At 40.7% G+C, this 21,600-nt stretch overlaps 1 protein-coding gene and 1 long non-coding RNA gene across 6 annotated transcripts in view; one reads left to right on the top strand and one right to left on the bottom strand.

Moving 5' to 3' along the window:
- LOC309475861 overlaps window positions 1-9,959 on the top strand; it is a 67,690-nt gene extending 57,731 nt beyond the window's left edge. The window contains exon 6 of the long non-coding RNA XR_014197873.1: window positions 6,777-9,959. This is a non-coding gene — a long non-coding RNA (uncharacterized lncRNA). The remainder of the gene's footprint in view (window positions 1-6,776) is intronic.
- The window catches only part of LOC309475795 (uncharacterized protein), a 115,890-nt gene continuing 98,753 nt past the window's right edge, over window positions 4,464-21,600 (bottom strand). Inside the window, exons 13-16 of one of the 5 annotated variants that reach the window (XR_014197854.1) lie at window positions 18,163-18,327; window positions 17,799-17,945; window positions 5,323-5,478; window positions 5,062-5,177 (exon numbers count right to left, since the gene is read on the bottom strand). Coding sequence is in view for 4 of the 5 variants with exons in the window: in XM_082138701.1 (XP_081994827.1) it covers window positions 5,014-5,177; window positions 17,799-17,945; window positions 18,163-18,327 (476 nt within the window). In the remaining variant the exon portion in view is untranslated. Of the gene's footprint in view, window positions 5,178-5,322; window positions 5,479-17,798; window positions 17,946-18,162; window positions 18,328-21,600 lie in introns of all 5 variants that reach the window. The other 4 variants (XM_082138701.1, XM_082138700.1, XM_082138699.1 and 1 more) reach the window with 4 other exon arrangements.

Here is a 21,600-nt window from a genome sequence, read left to right as displayed (position 1 = left end):
CATGGTGATATCAAAAGGTTAAAAATGTTACCCTATTCACGTAAGAAAAATAATGAAAAAGTGTATAAAAAGGCTATATTTGGGTCTTTTTCGAAACTTTCCCCTAATGGGACTCTTCGTGGCCTTTTTTTTTCCTTGCTCAGGACATATTGAGGATACAAAATCAGTTGAGTTTGCTTCTGTTGCAATTTGTTCAAGGTTGACCCCCATTTTGGCTTACAATGACTGGACTAGTTCTGAGATATGTTTTTACAACTTTGGTGTCATCTAGTGACATAAATCAGTACATTCCTGCAATATTAACCCTCTGGGATCTAAGGTGTTTTTGGGGTCCTTGAGATGTTTTGACATGCCCTGACATTTGTGCTTTTTTCAGTTGCTTATTATTATTATTATTATTATTATATTAGGCTACCTTTATTTAACCAGGAGAGAACCTCACTGAGATTAAAATCTCTTTTACAGGAGTGTCCTGGCCAAGATAGGCGGCCCAGTTATTCAAACACACATATAACAATAAAACAATACAGCACACAATAAATTGGTATTACAAATACCATGTACATATAAACATATTAATGGCAAATGTGTAATTACACTCTATTTAGCACAAACAGGGCTACCATAATATGTGAGCAACATGTATGTACATGTTTGTATTTTTGAGAGAATAATGCTTATGCATAGTTATTGAATAAAAAAACTAAAAATTAAAGTTTCTGAAATAAGGCCACAAAACACATACTAAATATGTGTCCACAAGACGTTTGACTAATGGATGTTGTTGTCTAGAGTTTTTGCTTCAAAATTATCTGAAAATCATCTAGCCTAATCATTCACATACATTTTGTAAGACACGTTTTGTTTGGAAAGGCAATATGTGTGGGGGCGTGAACGATCATGAGTGAGTGAGTGAATGAATGAGCGAGTGAATGAATGAGCCAGTGAATGAATGAGTGAGTGAAAAAGTGAATGAATCTCACTTTTGAGGAAAGAAAAAATAAGAAAAAATAGAAACTTAATGTTGCTTTTCCTAAAAAGTTAAATAAAATTATAATGCATTACTTCAACCACAACATCCCACAAAACTAGTTAAAGACAAAATTTGTGTAAAGCAGTTCTCTATGCAGCAGAGCAATGCTGAAGTTGATTAGACATGTTTACCTTGGATATTATACAATTTGCAAGCACAGTTTGTGGAAAAATAAAAAAATTGTGATGCTTCCAACTGTGAACCAATGCTCTTGCATTCTTTCTTGTGGCTCAGTCCCAGTATGTTTCTTTTCGAGAAAATTCTTGTCATATCAGCTGAATTATTCAGTTATTGAAAAAGAGGCATTGGCGCTGGTTTGGGCACTTTGACGTTTATGTGGGAGGGGGTATACGTCAGTTGTGATTTATTGTGATCATAATCACCTTACGTTTTTGACGACCCTTCAAAATCCTAATCAGAGGTTGATGCGCTGGTCATTATTTCTACAACCTTATAATTTGGAGATCTGCCATATAAAGGGAACTGAAAATGTTTTGGCGGACGCATTGTCCCGGGCACCTGTGTCTTAAGAGTTAATGTATTTCTCTGTCTTTATTCTGTTTATCATTGTGTTCTTTTTCTAGGTTCCAGGTTAGTGAATAGTGATTGTATGGTAGCGAAGGAGATGTGCTCTGATACAGGGTCAGAGTGACCTCGATATGCTTGGATACATAGAGGTTCCAGCGGGGTTTACCCTATAATTACAGAGGTTTTTTTATGGGGGAAGGTGTGACGTCCCTGTCAGTCCTTCCTTGTTTTGTGTGTGTGTATGTGTGTGTTGCGTTTGTATTGTCTGCAGATGACTGGTTGATTGCGGCGTGATTGGGAGCACCGGTGCACAGGTTCTTCGTTCCCTACCAAAGCTATCGGGTTTTTGCTGGCGGGTGTTCTTCTGCTCTGGTTTGGCGTGGCAGTTCCTGATGTTTTGCATCGATACAGATAGCTGTAAATGGCCAGACTTCGGCTTAATTTAAAGAAGAATGTGAAATAAAGTGCAGATTTCAGCAATGTAAATGTATTCGTTCTCTCCTTATTTGTGGTGATTCTTTGGAATCACAACAGTAAACTACTAGTATACTGTACTTATAAGTTGACTTGTAGTACAGATGCAGTCTATTTGTTTCGCCGAATAAATAATATTCATAAACCTTTGTATGTTATCAACTGAGGATCTATTTTTAATAAATCCAGTTTGATCCATGTGAATTAAACTAGGCAAAACCTGTTCTAAACGTAGCGCGATCATTTTAGTGAGAATTTTATAATCTGAATTGAGTAGTGAGATTGGTCGGTATGAGGTAGGTAGATTCGGGTCTTTGCCAGGTTTAAGCAAAACTGTAATTAAAGCCTGATTTAAAGTCTCTGGTAATTCTTTTTTATGAATTGCCTCTGTATACATTGAAAGCATCGGATCGGCTAATTTCGGAAAAAAAGTTTTATAAAAATCCATAGAGAAACCGTCCAAACCAGGTGTTTTACCTCCAGCCAGTGCGATAACTGCAAAATTAATCTCTTCTTTTGAATTTTTTTTCTCAAGTTCTTCTCGGTCATTATCACATAAGACTGGGATATCCTATTTGCTTACAAACTTTTGGATTTCCTCTTCATCTACTCCTTGAGACTTGTACAGTAATTTATAGAAATCTAAGAATTCTTGGTTAATCAATTTAGGGTGCTTAATACTTTTTTTGCCTGGCGAACATATTGTAGTAATAGTTTTACTAATTTCTTCTTTTCTTATCTGCCACGCCAACACTTTTCCAATCTTATCCCCATGTTCATAATATTTCTGCCATGTTCTAAGAAGCGCATTTTCGGCTTCTTTGGAAGTCATAATATTGTATTCCAATTTTTTTGATTGCAATTGTAGAAACAAGAAGAATAATTGATAATTTGGCCCTGTAAAAATGCTTTCATAGCCTCCCAAACTATGCCATAAGAAGCAGGATTCCTGTTTGTAATCATAAAGTTGTCTATATTATTATTTATGAAGCTCACCGCTTCAGAACTGTTCAGTAAATGGTTGCTAAATCGCCAAAGCTTACAATTCGGCAACTCCGAAGGATGTTGCACTGATATAAGTAAAGGGGCATGATCTGACAATATTCTTGGTAGATATTCACACAATTCAATCAAATAGTCCTTCGCTTTTGGAATGAAAAAATAGTCAATTCTGGAAAAATTACTATGCCTATGCGAGTAGAAAGAATATTATTTTTTTGTTTTATTCTTAAATCTCCATATGTCTATTAAATTAAAACTTGATGGTTCGTCAAAGCTAAGGCAACTTGACTTAACGCTGACACTTTGGTAGACGATCTATCTAATACTGGGTCCATGACTACATTAAAGTCCCCTCCAATCATTAGTTCTGCCGTAGGACATGCAAATTTGAAAAATAGATTGTGAATAAAATCAGCACCCTCCATTTCAGGATGATATACATTTACCAGTGTTATTCTCTGCATAGCAATTATTCCTCTTAAAATAATATATCTACCGGATTTGTCTTTATCAACAGATTCCATTTGAAAGGGAATATTTTTGTCAATAAGTATAGCCACCCCTCTGGATTGTGATGTAAAGGAAGAAAAGAAAACCTGTCCAGGCCATTGAATTGGTCAAATGCGTTTCTTGTAGCAAAGCAATTCCAATATTATGTTTTCTAAGGTATAGCATGACTTTTTTTCCTTTTAATTCTTTGATTTAACCCATTGCCATTCCAAGTAACATAATTGTATTTCAGTGTATTTGACGTTAACTGTAGATTATTTGTTATATTTGCATTTAGATCTTAAGAAATTATCTCTAGACCACCCATAAATAAAATAATTAAAACATGTGTTCTGTCCACCTCCCTCTATCACTCCCACCACTTCCCCAAACGAAGTGTGAAACTTCAAACCCCCATGACTGATTGTGCACCGCAACATGCAGTCGAACTTGACTTCCTCTTCCTTATCCATCCTACCTAACTTCCAGGTAACATTAGATTTACTGTCAAACCTACCAATTGTTAAACTTAAATTACGTACTTTCAAGCAAACATTTTATTTCAAATTATTTCGAACACTCCTAAAGTCCCGAAATTCACATATTTTAGTAAACCGTAACGAAGCTGCTCAGTGTCCAAAATATAAATAAAACCATGTTCTTCTTGAACCGTTATTTAACCCTCTGGAGTCTGAGCTGTTTTCTGGGCCCTGGAGATGTGCTGACATGCTCTGACATTTGTGCTTTTTTCAGTTATTTATAAACATGTTAATGGCAAAGGTGTAAATTCACTCTATATAACACAAACAGGGCTACCAAAATATCTGATCAACATGCATGTATATGTTTGAATTTTTAAGAGAATAATGTTTATGCGTGGTTATTGGAAAAAATAAAAATGAAAGTTGCAGAAATAAGACCACAAAACTCATACTAAATATGTGTCAATAAGACTTTTGACTAATGAATTTTGTCGAACTTCGAGTTCTGGCTTCAAAATGATGTGAAAATCATCCTGCCTTATCGTTCTCATAAAACAGTACATTGATTTGAACTTTCTAAAACAGTTTTTTTGTCAGAAGAGGTTTATGCATGGGAGGGGTGGCCCATCAATATTAATGGCCCAATGGCCCATCAATATTAATGAGATTCAGACCAGGGGTGTGACATACACTCTTCCAGTGGCTTATGGGCCATCAAGTGCCTGAACAAAGAAGAGGAGATTCAAAGATTTTGTTTTTCAATCTGTTTTATTGTAATTCCTCTATGTGGAGGAACTAAATGTTCTAAATTTGTTCTAAGCAAATCAAATGTGAGCAAAATAAAAAAATTATCAGTCTGCTATAAACAAAGCAATTGTGAGCGATAAACAAAAGTAAAGGCAGGTATCTCACAGTAAATTCCTGTGTTGTGGCACAGAGTTGAGACAGCACTTCCTGAAAAAAATTGTTTGAATAGACTCATGGGCGATTGTGAGTCTACAGGGCTCAGTTGCGGTCCAGTTTCCCGTGCAGGATGGAATCGCACAGTCTGTGGAACCATGTCAACATCAGTCTCTGTTTTCCATGCCAGAGTTGACTGCCTGTTGCTTGCCTGCTGGTTAGCCTTGGCTCTCTTCGGGACAGGTGCTTGGACAAGTTCATTGTCACATCTGTAAAAAACAAAACAAAACACACTGTGAGCATACTGATAACACAATCAAAGACACTGTATTATTATTATTATCATTATCGATCACTAATGGCCATGGATAAAAAAAGACAACAGTTTTTGTAATATCACACAAGAATATGTACTTTTATATTATGATGATGTAAACAATTATATTTCATCTGTAAATATTCCGTCTGTGGACTTACTCGGGAAGATTCTCCATCATACGGAGAACTGAACGACACCTGCGTGCCCCTCTGCGAGGTGCTGGAGAAGGAGAGCTAGCTGCAGTCATATTCCTAAAAAACAACAACAAAAAAAATATTTAGCATACATTATCCAAAGTAAACTGATGGGCAATTAATTGTTATGGACGCACAATCTATGTATATATCTGTTGATGGTCCATAGGACAGAGAAATATCACCGCGTCACCGCGAGTATCTGTTGATGAGCCATTTAGACCGCACGCATTTAGTGACGCACGCAATGAACGGATCGTTCGCGAACGACACATCACTACATTTCAAACATTTACACCTGTATTCACAAACATCTGTGCATAAGGCAGTATTGAAGCATGATAAGCAGTGTGATAGTTTAACCAAAACCATAAACCATATACACTCACCTAAAGGATTATTAGGAACACCTGTTCAATTTCTTATTAATGCAATTATCTAATCAACCAATCACATGGCAGTTGCTTCAATGCATTTAGGGGTGTGGTCCTGGTCAAGACAATCTCCTGAACTCCAAACTGAATGTCAGAATGAGAAAGAAAGGTGATTTAAGCAATTTTGAGCGTGGCATGCTTGTTGGTGCCAGACGGGCCGGTCTGAGTATTTCACAATCTGCTCAGTTACTGGGATTTTCACGCACAACCATTTCTAGGGTTTACAAAGAATGGTGTGAAAAGGGAAAAACATCCAGTATGCGGCAGTCCTGTGGGCGAAAATGCCTTGTTGATGCTAGAGGTCAGAGGAGAATGGGCCGACTGATTCAAGCTGATAGAAGAGCAACTTTGACTGAAATAACCACTCGTTACAACCGAGGTATGCAGCAAAGCATTTGTGAAGCCACAACACGCACAACCTTGAGGCGGATGGGCTACAACAGCAGAAGACCCCACCGGGTACCACTCATCTCCACTACAAATAGGAAAAAGAGGCTACAATTTGCACGAGCTCACCAAAATTGGACAGTTGAAGACTGGAAAAATGTTGCCTGGTCTGATGAGTTTCGATTTCTGTTGAGACATTCAGATGGTAGAGTCAGAATTTGGCGTAAACAGAATGAGAACATGGATCCATCATGCCTTGTTACCACTGTGCAGGCTGGTGGTGGTGGTGTAATGGTGTGGGGGATGTTTTCTTGGCACACTTTAGGCCCCTTAGTGCCAATTGGGCATCGTTTAAATGCCACGGCCTACCTGAGCATTGTTTCTGACCATGTCCATCCCTTTATGACCACCATGTACCCATCCTCTGATGGCTACTTCCAGCAGGATAATGCACCATGTCACAAAGCTCGAATCATTTCAAATTGGTTTCTTGAACATGACAATGAGTTCACTGTACTAAAATGGCCCCCACAGTCACCAGATCTCAACCCAATAGAGCATCTTTGGGATGTGGTGGAACGGGAGCTTCGTGCCCTGGATGTGCATCCCACAAATCTCCATCAACTGCAAGATGCTATCCTATCAATATGGGCCAACATTTCTAAAGAATGCTTTCAGCACCTTGTTGAATCAATGCCACGTAGAAATAAGGCAGTTCTGAAGGCGAAAGGGGGTCAAACACAGTATTAGTATGGTGTTCCTAATAATACTTTAGGTGAGTGTATATATATATATATATATATATATATATATATATATATATATATATATATATATATATATATATATATATATATATATATATATATATATATATAAAATGTCTAGTATTTAGACAGTAGGCCTAGGCTATCACATATTTTACCGGAGGCTGAAATATATTTAGACTAAATCACATTACACTTAAGCAGATATTCACAAATAAGGTACATAAGACATACGGCAGTATTTTAGCATGATAATCAGTGTTATAAGCTAATCAAAACTGAGTGAAATATATTTAATATACAAATATGCTTAGAGAGTAATAGCCTATCACATTGAAAAAGTTTACACTTGAGCATATACACGAATGTTAGGGATATTGTTATGCAATCTTTCATGTAAGATGCCAAAAGCTAGCCAACACTAAGCAGATATAGTCTGAATTATCAGAAAAATAATTATATAACAGTAAAACTTACTCCGAAATTGTGTCCTCGGCGGGATTAATTCGCTATTCAAAATGCTGCCGTTCGTCGTCCAAGTTACAATCTTCCTCTGAGGAAAAGGTGCATTCTTCCTCGCTGTCCAGAATCATCTGAAGGGCGTTACCGGAGAAGCGTGCCATAATCAAAACGCGATGAACTATCAGTAAGTCTGATGAAGAAACTGTGTTTTTATGGCATTGATCGGGGGGCGTATGCGATGCATACTAGATCACCTAACTATTACCATGTGAATAGTGCCGGGGGCGGGGCGGCCGCAGCTCATTTAGAGATAATGAAGGGAGAAGGAAAAACGGTACCTCTCCTTGCTTTCAAACGGATTACATGAGTTGAAAACATTTGTTTTTTATATAAATTACTTCATTTAAAAGAAGAGATTTCAAGCTTCATAAAGACATATCTCACGTGTCTGTGTGAGAAGTATTCGCTGAGTTATGATTCATTTTCGGACGCGTTTCAGAATGGACTACACTGACAGAGAGAAGGCAGAACTCGCTTCGTGTTTATTTTTCTTTATTTGGCGAAAAGCACAACACTTTGTTTTTATTGTGAGTATACACAAAAATAATACACATTTAACAGAATCGATTGATGTATGAAACTCCTATGAAAAATCAAAGACAACAGAGTATTTATGAGTTTCTTTTACACTGATAAAAAAAAAGCGAGCTGGTATCGCCGGTGATACCGTAGACCTCAGGGGGTTAACCCTCTGGGGTCTGGGCTGTTTTTGGGGCCCTTGAGATGTTCTGACATGCCCTGACATTTGTGCTTTTTTCAGTTGCTTATAAACATATTAATGGCAAAGGTGTAAATTCACTCTATATAGCACAAACAGGGCTACAATAATATGTGAGCCACATGTATGTACATGTTTTCCTTTTTTAGAGAATAATGTTTATGCGTGGTTATCGAAAAAACTAAAAATTAAAGTTTTTGAAATAAGACCACAAAACACATACTAAATATGTGGCAATAAGACTTTTGACTAATGGATGTCCTCGCCTAGAGTTTTTTCTTCAAAATTATGTGAAAATAGTCTTGCTTTATCGTTCACATAAAACCATACATTGATTTAAATTGATGTAAAACAGGTTTTGCTTGGAAAGCCAATATGCGAGGGGGGAGTGAAGGAGGAGTGGTTTACACCTGAGAATACAATGTCCCACCCACTCTGCATAATGAGGCATGCATTCAGGTGTGACACTGACTGAGCCACAATGCAAGGACAAAAGATATATTTAGAAGAAGACTTATACTGACCATTTAAGATTTTGCTTAGGGACTGTTCGTTTTTTATTTAAGGGGCCACCGGAGGAGTTTTGAGATCTGTTGTCAAAAAAGACATGACCCTCCCTTCGCCAGCAATACATTTTCCTATGACCCTCCAAAATGATTGTGAAAAAAGGCATGACCCTCCCCGATAATTTTTAGCCTACTTCTGTACTGGTTTGCGCTTGGCAAAGATGTTCAGATAGCCATTGTTTTGTTTTTTTTTAACCATAAACTTACTTCATCTTACTAGGGCTGTAACGATAGACCAAACCTACGATTCGGTTCGTATCACGATTTTTGATTTTAGATTTAAAAAAAATCATGTTTTCGGTGCTGATGCGGTGTGACTCGTTCAACATGTGGGTGGCGCTGCCAACAAAGCATCTAAAAGCTGTCACAAAGAACCAGCAAAAGTAATGATTATTAATATGTCAAATATAGCAAGGAGACATTTTAATTGTTTATTAATAAACAAGTGTTTTCTGTGTCGACTGCAAAGATGAAGTTGACGATGCGTCGCGATCTTCTCAGAACGCGCCATAGAGAAATGCACATTTCATAAGCAGAAAGCAGTCTGTTTTCCTTCGTTCTGAATTGTTCTGTTTAAAAGTAGAAATTTCAAGCTTTCTATATATTTCTCAGGTCTGTGAGGCAAGTAGCATACCTTACGCTGAGTTTCGGTTCATTTATGAGACAAGTCCAGTTCACTCGCCCGCGCCTCCGTGTCATGATTAGGCTATCTATTTTCTAGGCTACTATATTTACTTATTATTTATTAAATCCAGATGAAACATTGATTAAAATTAAGATACAATTAATAAAAAAACGAAATTCACTTTAAAGAAAGGCTTTGTGCTTTCTGTTTGAGGTCTCTGTGAAATTTTTAAAGTCGCTTTCAGAGCAGTCATGTCCGTAATGGAGAACTGTCACGCCCGTAACATTGTTTTTTTGTTTTTGTTTTTTTTACATAAATGCGAACACGAAAAATAAAATAAAAATAATATTTTATGTTCTGTGGAGGCCGATCTTTATTCATCCGGTGGGTATATATTTTTTGGTTTGCACAGTGTAATTTATAGAATTACTAAAAAATATTTTGCCACCTAAAAGTTAAAGATTTCCCTCATATTAAATATAAAACGCATGTGTAGACCGATATTTTTCTAATGTCTGGACTCCTTTCAGACGTTTCAAAATATTGGTATTAAATGCATTTTCTGAGAATTTATATTTCAAGTTTTGACTGCAAATGTTACGTTCATAACACTGGAATCGGACAATTTTAATGAATTTATCCTCAACTAGTTTTTGTGTTGTAGGTCTATTATGTTATCTTAAATAATACTAATAGTAATTTAAAGATGTGGTAGCCCTACAACTTACACATCGTGGAAACAAAATAAGAATGGAAACTAAAATATGGTATCGCGCTACAGCGCACATTCTATCAGCTGCAGTTCTGGTGCTGTAAAACTCGACGTACGTTCACATCACATGTTAATGCAGCGGTAGAGTTACTCACAGGACACTGTGCACTTATTCGCAATCGCAAAAATTCATTATTTGCTCGTGCTTTAAAGCTTTGCCGGGTAAACATTTAATTGGCATTCTGTTCTGACATGATGCACTTTTTCTAAGCGCGAACTGAAGTGCGCACGCACTGTCAAACAGCGCCAAACTGGATTTTTGTTGGGTCAGACCCATCTGATATCGAAGGGGGGCTGATAACGCGAGATCAACATGAAGCTAAATGGAAAAAAAAAATAGCACCAAACAAGCCACTTTGAAATGTTGCTGTTTTCATGATTATAAAAGTTGGGTGACCCTCCCCCTAGACTAAAAAAAGTTGGATGACCCTCCCCTCAACAAATAATAAAAATACATGACCCTCCCCTATTTTCCTCCGGTGGCCCCTTCCATAAATACCGAACGGTCCCTTACATCTATCTTGTAAATATGTTTTGCTATTTTATTAAAAAGGTTACAATTACAACAATAATTACAATTTCAACAATATTTCAAGTGTACTCTTTCTTTGTAAAAAAAAAAGATAATAGGCCTACATTTTATCTATGTATTCATTAGTTTGAATATAGCCAACATTGGAACAGCTAACATCTTAGTTGATGACTTTATTTTTGACAAAAGTAGTATTTTATATAGAAATGGCTAAACAAAAGCTTATTTGATGTGGCAGTATATTCTACAGTAAAAACTGTACCCAAATCTAGTCAACAAAATGTTGTCTTTCATATTTCGCCTGACTGTAACGTTGTTTTTATGAAATATTAGGGCATATAAATGTTAATTTGCAATTTAATACGTTGCTTATACAAATAGCCTACATTTTATTTCAACATATTTCAGTCGATTTTTACTCATCTCAGTATAGCAATACAGTTTGCTAAAACATCATCATTCATTCACACACGCGATTTAAATTTAAACTGTCTTTGCCAGCTGTGGTAAACAGTGCGCATCTCTGCCGTTTATTCATTCATAAACAGAAACCCGAGAAGGAAAAAAAACTTACTCGTATTCCTCAGCTCGCTCCTCGATATACCCGCACTTCTGAGGTACATTTTCCATTATTATTATTCCTCACAGCGCTGCGAGACGGTGTAAACAAGTAATGATCTGAATAAACTTGTGTTTTGGTTTTCTCCAGCTGATGGGGGCGTTCACAGAGGTTTGCGCGGATTGCCTCAGCCATTTGCGTTTGAATAGCGCGTGCTCTCCGTGGGCGGGTCACATTACTTTTGAATCAGCTCTAATGAGCTCAACTGGAATCGCTCTCTTTTAATACAGATTTCACAAGATGAGAATATTAGTTTTTTATATAAATTACTTCATTTAAAAGAAGAGAATTCAAGCTTCATGCCTGTGTGTCTGTATGCCTGTTTGACTGAGTATTCGCTGAGTTATTGTTCATTTTCGGACGCGTTTCAGAATGGACTTCACTGGCAGAGAGAAGGCAGAACTCGCCTCGTGTTTATTTTTCTTTATTTGGCAAAAAGCACAACACTTTGTTTTTATTGTGAGTATACACAAAAATAATACACATTTAACAGAATCGATTGATGTATGAAACTTGTTTGTAAAATCAAAGTCAAAAGAGTATTTCGGGTCTCAATTCAACTCATAAGGAAAAAAGCGAGCAGATCACGCCGGCGTGATTGCCGACCTATGAGGGTTAAAAGAGCTGGAATGACATGTCCAGTCAGACGCTGATTCACCAAGGACGGCCTCTCCGGTGTTAGATGCCTTGCTATTGCGCCTCATGAAGATGAAAGCTTGTAAAATATTTGGTTTTGATTTACTTTTATTTTTATTTTATATATTAGTACCGTTTATGTAAACTAGTTAACCTGTATTTAATAAAAAATACATATAATTGAAATTAAGAAGCTCGCCTGCCTTAAGTCTCTGTTTTACAAAATATTGAGCTGAACTAAACCACGGAGCAGTCTTTCGACTGAAATGTAAGTATGGACATTTATATACTTTTTGTTTAGAACGAATTCGACTGACTTTACCTAACCTGAGAATAAACAAAATAAGGTAGAAGGTGTCTATATTTAAGACCCAAACAAGGGGTTAAATTAAGCACCATAAAACAATATATAGGTGTCACATCCACCGTCTGTCTTCCTCCTCTGTCTTTGCACTACACTCCCCAGAATCCTCCTTGGCGCACACCTGCACTCACTCTCCTCTCTCCTCTAATTAGTAATCACCGTCACCTGGATTCCATCACCAGCTCACCTTTATATGCAGCACTTAGTCACTCACTCTTTGTCTGGTCTCGTCTATTCGTCATTACATGACCCACAGACTCCCTCACACTTACCTGCTATGCATCTTCTCCGTTCCGTCCTGCCTGCCATCCTCTTCAGCCTGCTACCCGAAATCATCTACAAGAGAAAGAGATAGAAAGCTATAACAACCAGCTAAGCATTCACTGTTATTCTGTGTTGCTGTTACTCACCTTCTGTCTGCATCTCCGCACTATCTGCAATAAAAGCATTAACCTTACCATCTTGTCTGCATCCTCTGTGATCCCTGACAGAAGACCAGACCATACTACAGAAGAACCAGCCCCAAAAGACATGGAAGTTGGCCGCTTCCTATCAACCCCAGCCGATCGTTTGATCCATTGTTTTCAGGACCGTCTCCCTATCGAGGATTATGTCGCTGGATTCCTGGAAATTTCTAATGGGGTAAGCTGGACAGACGAAGTCCTAAAAATTGTGTTTTGGGGCGGTTTGGATGATAGTCTGTATCAGCAAGCTCCAGCGGCGTCAATCCCAGGCACGTTTGTCCAGTACCTGGATCATGTGCTGTGGTTGAGTGGCTCAAACTTCACCGTAGGTGAGGTGGAGGACATCGCCACTCAACCACCATCTCCAGCCATCTCCACCACGCCCACCATCAAACCAGCCATCGGATCAGTATATGGCCGTCCAGGACTGGTTTCATGCGCGGCCGATCCCCCTTTGATGTCCGTCCGAAGAGCTTGCAAGTATGCTTCACACAAAATCAGCCCAGCCAAACCCGTTCATCCTGCCTGCCCGCCAGAGCCAGAGCCAGTCGCCTGCCCGCTAGAGTCTGTGAGTGTCGTTCTCCCCGAGCCAGAGCCAAAGTCTTCTAAGCCCTCTTCATCGCTGGTCCCGTCCAGTACTAAGCCCTCTTCACCGCTGGTTCCGTCCAGCTCAAAGCCCTCTTCGCCGCTGGTTCCGTCCAGCACAGAGCCTTCACCGCTGGTTCCGTCCAGCTCAGAGCCTTCACCGCTGGTCCCGTCCAGCACAGAGCCTTCTTCACCGCTGGTCCCGTCCAGCAGAGACCCTTCCCCGCTGTTCCCGTCCAGCACTGAGCCTTCCCCGCTGGTCCCGTCCAGCACTGAGCCTTCCCCGCTGGTCCCGTCCAGCACAGAGCCGCCTTCACCGCTGGTCCCGTCCAGCACAGAGCCTTTTTCACCGCTGGTCCCGTCCAGCACAGAGCCTTCTTCACCGCTGGTCCCGTCCAGCACTGAGCCTTCCTCACCGCTGGTCCCGTCCAGCACAGAGCCTTCCTCACAGCTGGTCCCGTCCAGCAGAGACCCTTCACCGCTGGTCCCGTCCAGCAGAGACCCTTCACCGCTGGTCCCGTCCAGCACAGAGCCTTCCCCGCTGGTCCCGTCCAGCACAGAGCCCTCTTCACCGCTGGTCCCGTCCAGCACAGAGCCCTCTTCACCGCTGGTCCCGTCCAGCACAGAGCCCTCTTCACCGCTGGTCCCGTCCAGCACAGAGCCTTCACCGCTGGTCCCGTCCAGCACTGAGCCCCCTTCACCGCTGGTTCTGTCCAGTACAGAGCCCTCTACACCGCTGGTCCCGACCAGCACTGAGCCCTCTTCACCGCTGGTCCTGCCCAGCACTGAGCCCTCTTCACCGCTGGTCCTGCCCAGCCCAAAGCCTACACCGCTGGTCCTGCCCAGCCCAAAGCCTTCACCGCTGGTCCTGCCCAGCCCAAAGCCTACACCGCTGGTCCTGCCCAGCCCAAAGCCTACACCGCTGGTCCTGCCCTGCACAGAGCCTTCCCTGTTGGTCCCGTTCAGCTCAACGCCCTCTTCACAGCTGGTCCTGTCCAGCTCAACGCCCTCCTCACAGCTGGTCCTGTCCAGCTCAACGCCCTCCTCACAGCTGGTCCTGTCCAGCTCAACGCCCTCCTCACAGCTGGTCCTGTCCAGCTCAACGCCCTCTTCACAGCTGGTCCTGCCCAGCACAGAGCCCTCATCGCTGCCCAGCACAGAGCCCTCATCGCTGCCCAGCACAGAGCCCTCATCGCTGCCCAGCACAGAGCCCTCATCGCTGCCCAGCACAGAGCCCTCATCGCTGCCCAGCACAGAGCCCTCATCGCTGCCCAGCACAGAGCCCTCATCGCTGCCCAGCACAGAGCCCTCATCGCTGCCCAGCACAGAGCCCTCATCGCTGCCCAGCACAGAGCCCTCATCGCTGCCCAGCACAGAGCCCTCATCGCTGCCCAGCACAGAGCCCTCATCGCTGCCCAGCTCAGAGCCCTCTTCGCCGCTGGTTCCGCCCAGCTCAGAGCCCTCTTCGCCGCTGGTTCCGCCCAGCTCAGAGCCCTCTTCGCCGCTGGTTCCGCCCAGCTCAGATCCCTCTTCGCCGCTGGTTCCGCCCAGCTCAGAGCCCTCTTCACCGCTGGTCTTGTCCAGCTCAGAGTTCTCTTCGCCGCTGGTCATGTCCAGTCCAGAGCAGCTTTCGCCCCCTGCCTCTTCCAGTCCAGTGGTAAAGCCTGATATGGGGGGGGGGCTATCAGTCGTCCCCGCCATGGCCACCCGAAGGGTCCGCACCGCCGTGGCCACCCGAAGTGTCCGCACCGCCGTGGCCACCCGAAGTGTCCGCACCGCCGTGGCCACCCGAAGGGTCTGCACCGCCATGGTCCCCTGATCAGCCTGCTTCACCTTGGTCCCCTGCTCTGCCTGCACCACCATGGTCCCCTGTTCTGTCTGCACCGTCGTGATCACCTCCTCCTCTGTCTGTCCTGCCACCATCCTGGAGTCCGTACTTCTGAACCTGTTCCACCTTCCCGTCACGGACTCCAGGATGCCCACCCCCCCTCCCGTATGCTGCCTTCTTCAGCGCGGGACGCGCCTTGCGGGAGGGGGGAGTTATGTCACATCCACCGTCTGTCTTCCTCCTCTGTCTCTGCACTACACTCCCCAGAATCCTCCTTGGCGCACACCTGCACTCACTCTCCTCTAATTAGTAATCACCGTCACCTGGATTCCATCACCAGCTCACCTTTATATGCAGCACTTAGTCACTCACTCTTTGTCTGGTCTCGTCTATTCGTCATTACGTGACCCACAGACTTCCTCTCACTTATCTGGATACTTACCTGCTACGCATCTTCTCCGTTCCGTCCTGCCTGCCATCCTCTTCAGCCTGCTACCCGAAATCATCTAATAATAATTATAATAATTCGTTACATTTATATAGCGCTTTTTCTGAGACCTCAAAGCGCTTTACATAGATGGGGGAATCTACTCAACCACCACCAATGTGCAGCATCCACTTGGATGATGCGACGGCAGCCATATTGCGCCAGAACGCCCACCACACACCAGCATACTGGTGGAGAGGAGACAGTGATGAAGCCAATCAGTATATGGATTAGGAGGCCATGATGGACAGGGGCCAAGGGGCAAATCTGGCCAGGATGCCGGGGTTACACCCCTACTCTTTTTCGAAGGACATCCTGGGATTTTTAATGACCACAGAGAGTCAGGACCTCGGTTTAACGTCTCATCCGAAGGACGGGTCAAGACAATCTACAAGAGAAAGAGAAAGAAAGACATTAACAACCAGCTAAGCATTCACTGTTATTCTGTGTTGCTGTTACTCACCTTCTGTCTGCATCTCCGCACTATCTGCAATAAAAGCATTAACCTTACCATCTTGTCTGCATCCTCTGTGATCCCTGACAATAGGTCAGCATGAAGTCAAGACATTGAGGATGCTAAATTGCAGACAGATTTTTGATATCTCGAACGGTTTGGCCGTGGCGAGGAAACGAATTTTCAGGGAGAAAAGAGAAACAGGAAGTGTGTTATAACTTCTGCATTCATTGACTGATCTTGATTAAACTTCAGTAGTGTGTTCGTTGTAAGAGGCCGATCACATGGACGTGACTATTGTGAGTCAAAGTTATAGTGTGTCACTTTCAAAATACTTTGAAATCACCCTCTTATTTTACTCAATTTGCTTCAAACTTTATGTGTATAATGTAGACACTCGGCAGATGTAGGCCTGTGAAAGGATTATTGATTTCTTAGATACTGTTGCCGTGGCAATGCTTCAAACTTTAATATTCTTTTTTGATGCTTTTGAGACTCTTAACATACTTGAAATTGCATGAAACAGAGCATGAAGATGAGACATGTTTCAAAGGTCATAGATCTTTTTCAAAGAACTTGTTCATGTCTATTAGACATTACAGTTTTTCTAAATTTCTAAAACACAATTTCTGAAGCCTCTGAATCCTCTCGCAAAATGAAACTTTCGCCTCAAAACAGTTTTACCTGTGTTCAAAATCAAACACTGCTCTTAAATCATAAACAAATTGATCAAAATGATATACACTATCAAGCAGTCAGTAAACAATACACCAAAAAATAGAAAACACATTGTTCAAAACATATAGTTCTCGAAAGATACCTATGGACTGCTATTCTGTTTAGACTTACCCGTGACACCTTACTGTACCATCAAAGAGTTCAGGGAGAAGTACATTTTTGATCTCAAAACAAATTTCATATTTTTCCATCATTGTCCTTTGATGAACGAAAACATGTTCTATCATAGTAGCTCAAAATTGATCACTATTACTACTTGTTCTTTGTTGATATGAACCTGCAACCAGTCAAAATCTATTGAGCAGTCAGTACTGTTAACAAATGGAAAGCACAATGTTCAGGGCCATAGGATTTGTTCATTGTACAGTATACAGCCTACAATGCACTGTACTACAGTATACAATACTAAAAGGGACAAAAATCAAAGGAGTAAACATGTGATCAGTGTGCTTCTTCTTGTCTTTGGGCATCATTTGAAACAGGTTAAATCAGTTGTGTTCAATCAATGACATGTGTTCTTTATTTGTATTTGATTGTTGCCTCTTGTGTTTACCAGTATGGATGACATGTGCATTGGAGTGCAGAATGTGTTTTGAGGATGAGAATGTGTTTAGAGTTTGGCTGAAAAGTCTAAGTGAGATCTGCAAATTGTGTTTTACCATGTGAAATGGTTTAAGGTATTGACAACAGACTGCACAATTAGCTAATTGAGTTCAGGCAACTGAGAACTTTATTCAGCCAATGGGTTTTAATGTTTTAACAATTGAGAAAAACTGTATTATTTGTAGTCTGCAGAACAGAACCAGAATAGATTTGTTTAGACTCACAGGTTGTTTTTCTGTCAAAACAAACACTAGTCAAGTATGTGACTGACTGTGCCTAGGCCTTTAACACTGTTACAGAGGTTAACAGTGAGGTCATCCACAATGTCCAACAGGGAGGAGAAGTCTTTGACATTGTACATGTGAATATCATCAGGGTGGGATGCAATGGATCGCAACTCATTTTCATCTGCATCCTTCACACCTAGAAGCCAAGAGGAGATCATTATTGAAAGATCTCAATTACTTCAGCTGCGTCAAAGAGACACTGATCAAGCTGTAGTCTTGCAAATAAAAAGATGTGAGATGTTTGGACACAGGAGAGCTCTGGGTTGAGTGTCTATCACTGGCATGCAAACTATCATAGTCCATTGTGACTGAATGGATAGTATGTCAGCAATGTCAAGAAGAGAAGAACATACCGATGGCATAGAGCTCAATGCCAGAGTCACGCAGTTTCTGAGAATTCACTATAATCTCGTCCTGAGATTTGCCGTCGGTAACAAGGACACCAATCTTACGAGAATCGGGTCTCAAACCCACATTTGCCTTGAAGATGTTCTGGAGGATGTAGTTCAAGGCCATACCTTTGGAAACACATTAAGTTGCATGTTGGTTTCGTAACATGTCACCTTATTTTATTAGATCTATTGCATTTCTCTAGGAGAAATGGCTGTTGTGGATTTATGCATTTCTTATCTGTCTACATCAGTGGTTCTCAACTCCAGTCCTCGGGACCCGCTGCTCTGCACATTTTGTATGTCTCTCTTATCTGACACACTCAGTTCAGTTCATGGAGTCTCTCCTAATGAGCTGATGATCTTATTCAGGTGTGTTAAATAAGGGAGACATACAAAATGTGCAGAGCAGCGGGTCCCGAGGACTGGAGTTGAGAACCACCGGTCTACATTCTATTTGCAAAACACTTGTGAAACTGATTTAAAGGTGAAGTGTGTAATTTTGGCATTAAAAGAAGCAACATATTTAAAACATTTTGGGTAAATATGCATATACATACAAATATGTAAGTAGTTTGTAAGCTTGGGCAGATTGACTATCAGGACGTGCACAGACATTTTGAGGGGCAGGGGCTGAAGTGAAAGAAAGGGCACTTCTCATAATTGCGGGGGTTTTTTTCCAAAAAAAGTATATTAACGCAACTCTGACTTCCTTTTTAAAAAATTAATTAAAAAAGTTAATTAATTTTATCTTCCTCAAACTCACGCAATTGTTTCATTTTCAAAAGATGTGTACAAAATAATCCGTTCACACAGAAACCATGGTCTCCTTAGTATTCATAGGTTTATAGAGCAGCAAAGGAAACCATTCCACAATGTGCATGTTTTGAAAACATTTTCTATGCTACTAGTTTCAAGTATATATTTAAAATAACCTAAATAACTGCATCAAGCAGAGGGGCGTGTTTTACTAATAATTCGTTTATTTTTGCACAAGGCACTACATCATTTTAATTATTTTGGTGTTATCTAAATACATAACACTTTAAAATCAACACAAATATTCACTCTAAACTGAAGAGGGCTGTTGCTGCTATTTTGTTACAGATAGCAAAATCTTCTAATTTATTAATTACTCATAAATAAAAAGTTAATTTATAAATATTGTTATTTTTAATGTTTAATGTTAACTTATTTCTACTCAGTTTTATTTATTGATGTACCAGATGCATTTACTCAGATTTACTAAATTTTTTAGAGTGTATCCTCCATCTGTTTGCATCTGTAGATTTCTTCTAAATTCACCAATTTAGATTTCTAAATTACAGGGGGAAAGACTCTTGATGCAAGTCATTAACTGGGGACGATCTGTATGCAAGTTAGTCAACTAGTTAAAATGCGCACATTTGCATCTAATTGACAGGGCAATGCAGGTAAATAGGATAAACAAAATAACTAAAGCATATATGCTTATTTTATTAACTTATTTTATTTGGCTTGGTTGAATTCCAATGTAGAATGCGGTCTGTAATTTCTTGATAACAGACCGCTGTGCGGAGTATAACAGACCGTTGCCATGATAAACAGAGCGTTGCTATGGACTCACAGGATTCTAACCGTAGAGACGGAGCCTACTATTTTCTTCAGCGGAAGCAAAACAATCGGGTTTAAATCAATAAACTCCCTTTTAAATCAATATTTTGTGTCAAATTATTTATTCATTTGGTTGGTAGCTATGTAATAAGTGGGATAATGTATAGCGATTATCCTGCTGGGAGGGGCTGCTGCTGCCTGCAGGTGTGTGTGTGTGTATGATGTGTGCCGATGTGCGCCGCTGTGCAGAGACGCATCAGAGAGAGAGGGAGCGCTTCAGAACTCCTGACCTGGGGCCGTATTCACAAAGAATTTTAAGGCTAAAAGTAGCTCCTAACTGGCGAATTTAGGAGCAACTCCTAAAAATAATAGGTGTGTCACTCGTAACTTTAGGACTCCTAATTGTTTTGACTAAGAGTAATTCACAAAGCATTTTAGCCCTAAAAGTAGCACCTACGCCTGGGACAGCTTAAAATAAGTCGAGAGGACTCCTAACTCACTAAGACCTATTCACAAACCGCTTTTTGTGGCATTTCACGCTGCGATGTTTTGAAATGCGTATGCGGCGGCTACAGGAGCTTCCAATCGCGAGGGAACAATTTTGCATTGTAGGCATAACTAGGGATGCAATAACGCCACCAACAACAACCAAAACTAGGCTACTCATTGCATGTAAACTAATTGTAACGTTTCATTGTGAATCAAATTAAAATGTTCTTCTCTTTGCAAACATAGGCAGAGGCATATAGTGACAGATTAATTCAATAATGTTGCAAAGATATTGCATCAATCCATATGTTTCATTAGGCTACTAGGCTATTTGTTTTGCCTTACTCTTTATTCATTTAGGCTATTTATTCAGTTATTCATCATCTTCCGTCCTTCGCACTACTTGTGTAGCGCACGCATTCTCAGACCTGTCACCTGTCAATCATCATCGTAGGGGAGGAGTTTGGAATCATTCCCGCATTACAATCATCAGCCAATCAGGGTGGTCACTTCAGTCAAGCTCGTGCATGAGTAATGATGTCATCCATAGCAACGGAGACTCGCTCTTAGTTTAGGAGTTGTCATTTTACTTTACTAAGAGTAGGTCTGAAAGGCGTTGTAAATAACTTTTAGGAGAAAACTCCTAGCTAAAATATTTTAGTGCGATTTAGGAGTACTCCTAGTGGTAAGATAAAATGCTTTGTGAATACGGCCCCTGATATTTAGATATACTATTCTTCAATAAATATATTTGTTTGACAGGGAAGCTGTGCGCAAACAGGAATATATATATTATTTTTCAAAAATAAAAAAAGCACCCCAGAAAAAAGGGCACTTTCTCTCCAGGAATAAAAAGGGCAGGTGCTCAAGCCCCCTTTGATGTCTATGTGTGCACCTGCCTGTTGACTATCATGTCACTGGCAGGTGCTAAAGTGTTCTTTTAGTGTAATTTGCTAGTTTAAATTCTCTGATTGGAGGAGATTTCTTTGCAGAATCATAGGTACATGGAGGAGGAGGAGGAAGGGCAAGAAGACAAGCAGTCTCAGATGAAATCAAGCCACTCTAGTTGCCCATGTCTTACAGTTTTTCTCGATTGTTTACACACACTTTCTGGTACTTGAGACACAATGACCACAACATGTAACTCATTCACCAACCCCCTGAGTCAATTCTGCTAAACTACAAGCACAATTCCTGCTTTACACTCAAATTGCAGTTTTAAAACACACTTTTTTCAAAACACTACACACAATTCTCTGCTTTTGGCACAATTTTGATGCAGAAAATCTCTTGTTTTCACAAGGAACACACTGCCATTCA

This window comes from Leuciscus leuciscus (genome assembly GCF_965113295.1).
Source record: "Leuciscus leuciscus genome assembly, chromosome: 15".
NCBI lineage: Eukaryota > Metazoa > Chordata > Actinopteri > Cypriniformes > Leuciscidae > Leuciscus > Leuciscus leuciscus.
The sequence above is the reverse complement of the archived record's forward strand: the minus strand, read 5'-3'. Positions and strand labels throughout refer to the sequence as shown.